The following is a 10,245-nucleotide window of genomic DNA, read 5'->3' as shown; positions in this document are numbered from 1 at the left end:
GCTGCGGGTGGGGTGGGGGGGCGTGGGGGAGGGGGTCCCACTATGAATACTAATGAATGGGGGGTGGAGAGCTCAGTTGTACTATACAGATTGCTTGATTGCTTGCAGAGCACAGAGGTGGCCATTTTCATGAGGATATGAAGAGAACCGCTAACAAAAAAGTAAGTTTCTGTGTTCATATACAGCAACTACATATGCCTGCTTCATTTACACCTTTTTGTAAAACCTCTGCAAAGGTGGAAATGGGCTTTAAGGAATACAGTGGTGTCCCCTACCTTAAGATTGGACGATGAACGAGCAGCAACACACTGATAAGTCATTAAATCTTCTCACTTTACTCCTACTCCCAACATGTTCCCTGTCATCACATGTGCATGCATTTAGGAGAGCCTATTCAACTGAAATTTGGATATATGCCCTTGGAGTTCAAATGTAAATGTGAGTTTCTTGTTCAGCTTTAAAGTTTCCATCTTTTTTTAGTAAGTCACAATCTTGTTGTGTGATGCATATTGGGGGGGACTAACACTACAGTTGCATGTATTTTACATATCAGGAATGTATGAAATGTGTAACACATTGTAATTGGGTTTTTGTTTATCAGTTAGAATGGTTGCAAAGGACTAGGCCTTGGTCACTAATTCTGTCATCCCATTAAAAAGGGTAATGTTGCCAATAACTAAGTGGTCAATGGCCTGGAACAGGATTTGCACATTTATGGAACTATACTTAGAGGAATATATTTTGGATTTGATGTGTTAAAGGGATAGAGGTAGTTTACTTAGCAAAGTGAATGATCACTTTGCAAAGAGCATGTTACCATAGCTTAGTCAATAAGGCAATCCAATATAATGTTTTCTTTAATCATTCAATCAAGTAAAAATTTTGTTTTTCTGAAACTCCCTTTCTCATGATTGGGCACTCAAAGTGAGCACTAGGCACTATGCAAAAGTGAGCACTAGGCACTATGCAAAAGTGAGCACTAGGCACTATGCAAAAGTGAGCACTAGGATAAGTTAACATTCATTTTCATTAGGGCTGCGGAAATTAACGATTAATCCCTCGATTAATCGTTAATTTTTTTGCTCGATCAAAACTCTCTTGATCGTACTCACCTCTCCGCCAACTTCCGTCGGAGATCCGGTGACGTCATCGTCATCGACGTCACCGGACTCCTCCCCCCTTCTCCAAGTGGCTCTGTCGGCTAACGAAGGGGGGAGGAGTCCGGTGAAGTCGATGTCCGTGACGGTTAAGGAAGGGAAGGGGAAGGAGTCCGGTGACGTCGATGTCCGTGACGTCACCTGACTCCTCCCTCCCTTCCCTTCGTTAGCCGACTGAGCCTCAGAATACTAGAACATATACTGGAGGCTACCAGGTCTAGCAGATAGGAGCGTGTTCCAGTGTCATTTGCCATTGGTGTGTGTCTGTCTGCATACAGGGACCTGATTGTGAGCCCTCACGCTGTGAGTTGTCAGCGGCTTGGGGCTCACTTGGTTCCCTGGTGCAGGCATCACACAAACGGGGAACAAATATGAATGCATCAGCTGGACAGATCTCCTTTCCCCATGTGGCAAGCGGTGTAATGATTGGCAACAGAATGTTTATTTGTGAGTGGCCGCTTCTGGATCCAATCAATTACTATACCCCCTGCGATTGGCCATACGAGTATTAAATAGTACATGGTTGGCTGGGCTGCCTTGCTCTGAAGAAGGGGGTGTGTCCCCAGAAACGTGTTAGCAGCAGCAGTCAATGAAGATGTCACCAGCACACCAAGTATTGTATCAGAGCTGCAAAGCGCCCATTAGTGAACAATGTCAATCAAACAAGTGCTTTTGGGACCGCGCAGGGTCCCCTTCATCAGGCTCAAAGATGACAATGCGTGAATGAAAAAACCCACCATTATATAGACATACAGATAGAGACACAACCCACCACAATACCCCCTGATGTCAATATGACGCCATAAGCCCGCCATAACGATTTAAAAAGCCCATAAACTGGAGCGAAAAAATCTGGAGCAGTTGCCTATGACAACCAATCAACTTCTCTCTTCAGTTTGTTCAGTTAAGGTTTGAAAATGAAAGGTGGATGCTGATTGGTTGCCATGCACAGCTGCTCTAGATTTTGTCTGCTCCAGTTTTGATAAATTCCCCTCAATTTATTTTAAAGTGTATATGTTTATAGTGTATACCACATTTACCACTGACTAATGCAGAGTTGCAGTGCAAGCAGATCAGCTAAAAGTAGTTGAATCTGTATGTGCGTTATAATTGATTGAAATTAATCGATTAAAAAAAATCGATTAATCGAACAGGACATTTTTAATTAGTAACAGCCCTAATTTTCATAAGTGGACAGTTTCTACTCCTCACTACATCAACTCTTTTGGCCCATACACTTACTAATTTCTGACAAACTTCTACTGTACGTAAACTGATGCATATCAAAGCCATTCTGTATCTTCACTCGAGAGTATTTTCAGTAGTACTGCAAATTATAGTATATACACCACTAAAGGGTTATAAGTGGACTGTAGCAATCCACACTAAGTGCAAAGAAACACACACAGACAACAGTTTGGTACATATATATAATTCAATAGTTATAGTATTGTATACATATTGTAGGAAATCTCCAAGCTAAAGCATGTACTGTCTATTAATAATAAGCGTTATAACAATCTACTACTTTCTGAAGAATGTCTTTGTGATTTGCATAAAGGGGTATCTTCTGGTCTACAACCTGCCAGCGGACAGATATTTCTTGTTCCTTACTTTGAATATTCTGAAAAAACAAACAAAACTTTACAGACTAACCAAGCAATTTCAATCTATTTAAATTAGCATTGTCCACCACCTATTAAAATAAGACATCCATTGGCAAAAGCTAATATTCTTAGAACAACAAATGAGTGCAACTTTATACCTTGTCATGCATTGTTTCATATAAAAAAAAAATCTTAATTTAAATTCTCATTAATTTTAATATTCTTCTTAAGTGATCTAATTTATATACTGTGGTCACTGAAGTAACCTACGGTATCTCAAAAGCTAGCAGTTTTAATCCAATCAGCTATGAAAGGCACAATTTAAAGCTGTACATCATTTAAATAAATATATCGTATGTTGGGATAAGCACAATAATGAGAGTTTATTTCTTTGAGGTTTTGACAAACATTAGGACATTTTAGCTAAATTTTGCCATTTTGGTGAAATATATTGGTGCCTATGGGAAAATGTGAAACCATGAATGGTTTTTGGCGGTTCTTAGTCATTAAATACCCTTTAAATGGCCCTTGAGGGTTTTGGAAGTTTAAGTCTGAACCATCCTAGGACTTTAATTGTGCCAAAAAGTCCCCAAAACTTCATTATTTTATGTCTTTTTCACAGAAAGCATAGCAAAAACTAAAAGCAACAGTACAAATATAATAATTATTTACACAAAAAAGGAAACATCCAAACATAAAATTAAATAAACTAAACTATCCTAAATATAGTTATTAAATAACTGTCAACCCCACCCTCCCCCACGGAAAAAAAGCCCACTCTGTAAATAAAAAAACAAAAAGGAATACATTTTTTTCAAGCAAATTTTTTTAAAGCTACTCCAAAATGTCCAAAATTTTGTCACAAAATACATTTAAGAAGAAATCACTCCACTCATACCTAATAATATGTAATGGAACAATCAAAGTGGTCTTAAGTAGATAAGTTATTTTTTTCATAACATCTTATTTAGAACTCACAATATTCATAGCATAACAGGCAAATATGATTATGTCATCCCTTTGTATACTGTATACTTGCCATTTCTTGTATAAATCAGAGGGATTAAATTGAATGCCCTATGTTTACAGTAAGAGTTCTACCATCCACTCAAAAAGATAACCAAAAGCTTCCTATTCCAAAGATGTTGCCTGCAGAGGTCCTTAATTATAAATTATTTATGTACCTGCGGGATGACAGGTCCATGAAGTATGCACTAGCAAGTCTAATATCCATACTTGATTGTACTGTATCTAAGCTCAAGAACAAAAATTAAACTATGGCTGCATTCGTTTTTTCCTCTTTAATTTTACCTGGTTATCCTGCCAGTTACAAATTTCCTGTCCAAGGTGACAATGCTCACTCACTGTTCTGTATCTTTTGATAAGCAAATATGTCACCCTAGGGCAGAGGTCAGCAACCTTAAACACTCAAAGAGCCATTTGGACCAGTTTCACACAGAAAAGAAAACACCGGGAGACACAAAACCCTTTTGACATCTAAAATGAAGATAACACTGCATATATATTTTTTTTACCTTTATGCTATTTATAGCATGTATATAGGTGTATGTGGGCTTAATAACGCACTGGACTCTGGACTTACCTGAGACCCCACAGAGCCCACCCGAGAGTGACCCTGCAGAGCACACCATAGATCCTGCACAGCCCATCTGAGACTCTCTATGGTGGGCTCTGCAGGGCCTCAGGTGGGCTGGTCGCCGGGGTCCCTTCACCTCCTCCCAACTCCTCTTACCTGCTGCTTGCTGGGGCCTGGCCTCCTCCACCCCCTTCCTTCACCTCTGCCATGCCGCCCATGGTACAGCTGATATTCATGTAAGAGGCCCCCCAGGCTGACCAGACCCCTCACATGGGTACTGGCTGCAGCCCCCTGATAGTGGTGTTCTATCAAAGTTTGTGACTAGGTTACAATGTGTGACCGGTGACGTGGTCACACATTTCAATGTAATCCTCCAAGTTTTTTTGGCGGTGGAATATGTGACCGCCAATAGGTCAAGCATTCCAACGCTTTCTCAGCTGTTCCAGGGCAGATCGGTATCGCAAATCGTATGTGCAGGATAACTGATGTGCCATGGAACAGCTATTTGGTCCTGAAATGTCACTTCTATCCGACTCTGTGAGTGCGATCTCACATTCCACCCCACTCACAAAGTCGGATAGAAGTCACATTTCAGAACCGATCAGCAGTTCCAGGGCAGATCGGTTCTCCTGCACATGCAATTTGCGATGCCGATCTGCCCTGGAACAGCTGAAAAAGCGTTGGAAGGATTGAACTATTGGTGGTCAAACATTGTGCAGTTACACCCATACCTGGGCGTGGCATGTGACACACACTACTCCTCTTCCAGCCGCGTCCCTAGTAACAAGAGGCGGGAGGGGAGGTGAGTCACAGGGCCCACCCCCTTGCTGAGAAGCATGTCGGCAGTGCTGGGCCCCAGTGCTGCAAATTCCACCAGGGGGTGCCCAAGACCAGACCTCACTGGGCCCCCCCACAGCCTCAGGCCCAGAGGCCTGGCGGTCGTTCCGCCCCTGAACAGGGAGCTGCAGCAGAGGGATAAAAGAGCCACATGCGGATCCGGAGCCGCGGGTCTAGGTCATGACTACACCCTGCCCTAGGTCATGACTACAAACCCATCCGCTTTCTCCTTTTCTCCATAACATAAAAGAAGACGTGTTCTGTAGTTCTCAGAAAGAGCTAAGAACAATGGTAACAGATAAGAGTCTGCAAAGACGAAGAGCAAAGGAATCTGCTCACAAGATCTCTGCCAGGATCAACAGGCATTTTTTGCACTTATCGAACAGATAACAAAATGCTTTCAATGGTGTATATACTGTATAACTAACCAAAGGGGACCAAATGAGATACGTTTATTGTTGGGGTGTACATACTCTTAAAAAATGTGTTGACTACTTTACTAGAATAATCATTTTAGTAAATATTCATTTACTTTAAAGCATATCTAAATAAATAAATGTTCTTACTTGATTTAATTCCAGTAGTACATGATCATCTCGTCTATCAAAATGCAGGCTTATTGCAGTTGTTTCAATCCAAGCATTGTCTGTATTTCTTGGGTCATCAACATAACCTTTATATACCTAAAATGAATTTAGAGAACAGGTATAGTAGTCAGTACTAGACATGTGCACCAGCAAAAAATGTGTTTAGTTTAGTTTTTCGGGTCCGAAATTAAATTAGCTTCGGACGAAATTCGTTTATGGACGAAATTCGTTATTGGACGAACTTCGTTGCAGCAAAATGATATTAGGAAAAAAAAAATTACAACATCTTACCTCTACAACTTATGGTGAGGTGACCTGGCCCTGCTCCGAGTCAGCATTCAATACGCTGTAGAGAAAGGAGATCATACACATCCAGTCCTATAGATGTGGATATGGATGTTGCAAATGCTGCTATAAAGATGCTCCAGGAAAAAATAAAATTTCTTCTAGCAATGCACCCATTAAAAAAAACATTAAATGCCTTTTTACATAACTAGCACAGGTCCCTAAATTTATCTTTAAATAGGTCACCTATAATCATCTGGAAAGTAGCACTCGGGGTCAGCACTGCAAGCCAATCAGGGCTGTTTACAGGCACTATTCTCACAGCAGAGGAGACTACATTAATAAACTCACAAGCCTGCTGCTGCTCTTTCATTGTCCAATCACATGTTGGTATAGGTCTTAGTCCTATAAATAGCAGGACTACAGACAGGTTCAGGGCCTGGCTGTGGAGTCTGGCAAGGGTGTCTAAATCAGACAATTAGCTGATCAGAATTACAAATGATTTGGCAGGTAAAACAGTTAACTGCAAACAAAACATATAACAGTTTTATTTTCTTTGGGAACTTTGCCCTTCCTGGCTGTATTAGAGTAGCTCTCAACTTACTTCACTGCCATTGTTCAGCAGTTCTTCAAATTTATCTAGAAATCTATATTTTAAGATTCTCTTTAGTTTGTGCGGAAGTGTTTCTCCTGGTTCCATTGTACCCTGTTTTGAGAAAAAATGTAAGGAAAATAATAATTGTATAATTATATTTTAATATATATAATTTTCATTTGTAAAAAAACAGGAGGTAACAAGCAAATTCCTTTGATAATGAATAAACAACACGTAGTACAAGGATCTTTGCTATCCTAGGTATTGCTGAAAACATTCACACTTTCATCTAGCAATCAGAATTTTTTGGTGTAATCCTCACATTTATCTCTGCAATATAATGGCATAATATGTTTCAGGTAACTGTGTACCTGTTATAAAATTCATTATTCACTCTGTAAACTCTAGTTACTGTGAAATGTAAATTGTGCATGGTCACTGTAGTTCATGGGAAGCACTGTCAAAAGCACACTGTAGACAGTAACACAAAAATAAAGTAGTCCACTTCAAATAAACGTTCTTATATGACACACAATTGCCAACTAAATGGCTTAGATGTGAATAAATTCTTAAAGCTGAGTTTAAAAACTACAAGCAAATGATTTATCTATCTATCTATCTATCTATCTATCTATCTATCTATCTATCTATCTATCTATCTATCTATCTATCTATCTATCTATCTATCTTATACACACATACAAACAACTACACCAATATGACACCAGACTTTAATGGTTTTAATAGTACCACACTAGTAACTTTTTAAAGGGTTTTTAGAAAACAGAATTACAAAAAGTATATTGAAAAACAATTTCACAATACATTAAAACAGTTTAAACAAAGATTTTACAGAGTCTCAATTTAGGTTTCCAGGTACTCTGGGGGATACCCTTTAGCCTACATCTTACCAGTCATAAGGTTTTTGTGATAAATCATATCAATCATATGTCCGACATCCTCTAAGAAATAGGTTACTGGTGTACTCAGCAGGCCCGAGGAGCACTTTCTCAACGCATTGGACATCACATGACGTCAGACACTGGATTGCGCATGCATGGACCATATGCCATGCATGTGCACATGTGTGCGTATTACATAGCCATATACAAAGGGGGTAGAATGTTATAACATAATAACATATCTCTGAGGGTTTCCTGAAGAAGCAGGTAAAAAATATCCGGCAAAAAGTGTGAAGAAAGTGCTCCTTGGTCTGCTGAATATACTAGTAACCTATATTGTAGAGAGTGTCAGGCATATTGTTGATATGATTTAAAACAAAGACCTTATGACTGGTAAGATGTAGGGCAGAGGGTATCCCTCAGAGTACCTGGAAACCTAAATTGAGACTCTGTAAAACATTTGTTAAACTGCTATAAAGTATTGTGGAATTGTTTTTAATATACTTTTTGTAAAAAAAAATGATTGAAAAAAAATGTTCAAAGGGAAGTATTGTGGTACCATTAAAGTCCAACATGTTGGTCTGTTAGCTGTTCGTAAATAGATATAATTGGACATGGAACACACACACACACACAAAACACACACACAAACCTACACCAAGAAGAGCCCAGTGCTCTGATGAAACGTGTTTAATGGCCAAAACCTCTAGCACTTTCTTTGACTTTTTTCTGCAAACAGAGCCATCTTTGTTTCTTTTCCACCTGTGAAAAGATAAATTGTAGAATATTAAAATAAATCAATTAATCCATTGTGTTTTATTCAAGAAAATACTTTTGTATCATCTGGTTTTGTACGTAATATGAAAATTGTAAGGAAACTATTTTTACAAGACCACTGGGTGCGTTAAAGAGTATCTTCAATCCTGTGAATAAAACACCTCTTGTCCATTCATGGCTACCCTCAGTTCCCTAGTTGTCACACAGGTTGGACTTTGTCTGCCTGTGTTTATCTCCATTACATGGTAGATTACATGGTGGAATGATGGGATTAGTCATTTTATATTTGTGCTGTCAAAGTGACAAGGAGGCTGCATTTTAACAAATGTTTTCTGTACTTGCTGAAAATGTTCTTAGCCTGAAAAAAAAAAAATGCATGCACTGAATCTTTTTTGTTTTCGAGTATATGTGTGTGCTTTTTTTCCCCTTAATATTGAACAGTTTGTTTTAAAGACACAACAGTAATAAAGTGTAGCAGTCATACCAACTACATACTGTAAGTATGAGTTCAGCATATATTGGTAAATAAGGCAGCTTGCACCTCTTAGTGGCGTAAGAAAACTGTCACGCTATAAATGCTTCTATGTACTCTGCAAAGCTCTGTGTAACATGTTGGTGGTCAGTAAATACAGGAAACAAATAAATAGATAAATCTCCTTCATACAAATGCCAATCTTCTGATCAGTCTGGAGCTGGGTATTACTAAGGTATAACCAGGATTACATGAAATGCCTATTTGATTATGAACGCGCTAACATTTTGTTTTGCATCCATGTGTACAGTAAGGATTTACCTTTTTATCATACTTTTTCTTAAATGATATACTGTATGATAATTCAATCAGACAAATGCAAAAAGACTATTGGTGGTGTAGATATAAATAATTGATGTCTACTTACTGTGTTATTATAGGGTGAATAGCATGGTTTGGACCAAACCAGCATAAACTGCCTCTGCCTTTTAATCCAGTTCGTCCAATGGGATTCCTGACAAAAACAAGATGCATTATTTTTTATTGTAACTTTCTGCATGAAACACTGCATAATGCACCACTGAAATGTGCAGCTTCAGCTTAAGAGCATAGCTTAATCTGTGTAGAATCCTAATAAAATAATATTTCAGTTGATGTGAGATGTCGGTTTAGGTCCCCAGGACTGGGCACTTCCGCCTCCCTTTGTACCTTTCTCTCTACCCCCTCCTTCCTAGGGTATCTATCGTACCTCTCTTTCTCACTTTGCCTACTTTTTCTGGGTCTTTCCTCCCCTCCCCCTGGGATTTCACATTTTTCCTTAATATGAGTTTTGTAACCCTCATGCTGTCCTCAGCCCAGTGGCGGAACTGCTCCTAGCGGGATCTATGGTGGGTCTAGATCCTAGCCATTCTGACATATTTCTAAAACTTATTGTTAGGAATTTATGAAAACTGGAGCAGACAAAATCTGGAGCAGATGTGCATGGCAACCAATCAGCTTCTCTCTTCAGTTTGTTTAGTTAAGATTTGAAAATGAAAGAGAGAAGCTGATTGGTTGCCATGCACAGATGCTCCAGATTTTGTCTACTCCAGTTTTGATAAATTCCCTTCATTGTGTTAATGGTGGAACTGTATGATGTCTCTCTTGAGAGGGCGGGGGGGAATTTAGCACTTCTTGTGGGTTTACCTTGCCTGTTTTTTTTTGTGGTTTAATGCTTTTGTTGTTTAAAACTTAAATAAATATAGGGGTCTATTCACGAAGCAGCCGCAGGATCTAGCCGTAGCTTCGGCCGATCCTTCGGCTAGCTTCGGCTCCAGGACCTCTTCGGTTCAGTAGAACCGAAGGGCTGCTATACGGGCTAACATACTATAGCCCGTACAGGTCCCGAACTTGACCGAGCGGCTCAGTCGAGCCGAAGAAATACGCCTCG

The 10,245-nt window shown here is 39.4% G+C and overlaps 1 protein-coding gene across 1 annotated transcript in view; it reads right to left on the bottom strand.

The window, feature by feature from the left end:
- Nucleotides 1-2,619: 2,619 nt before the first annotated feature.
- TRPM2 (transient receptor potential cation channel subfamily M member 2) overlaps nt 2,620-10,245 on the bottom strand; it is a 79,788-nt gene continuing 72,162 nt past the window's right edge. Inside the window, exons 31-35 of the mRNA XM_018569207.1 lie at nt 9,244-9,330; nt 8,224-8,329; nt 6,675-6,776; nt 5,765-5,881; nt 2,620-2,781 (exon numbers count right to left, since the gene is read on the bottom strand). Of these exons, the coding sequence (XP_018424709.1) occupies nt 2,656-2,781; nt 5,765-5,881; nt 6,675-6,776; nt 8,224-8,329; nt 9,244-9,330 (538 nt within the window). The 3' untranslated portion in view covers nt 2,620-2,655. The remainder of the gene's footprint in view (nt 2,782-5,764; nt 5,882-6,674; nt 6,777-8,223; nt 8,330-9,243; nt 9,331-10,245) is intronic.

This window comes from Nanorana parkeri, unplaced genomic scaffold, assembly GCF_000935625.1.
Source record: "Nanorana parkeri isolate BGI_ZX_2015 unplaced genomic scaffold, ASM93562v1 scaffold1304, whole genome shotgun sequence".
NCBI classification, from domain to species: domain Eukaryota; kingdom Metazoa; phylum Chordata; class Amphibia; order Anura; family Dicroglossidae; genus Nanorana; species Nanorana parkeri.
The sequence above is the reverse complement of the archived record's forward strand: the minus strand, read 5'-3'. Positions and strand labels throughout refer to the sequence as shown.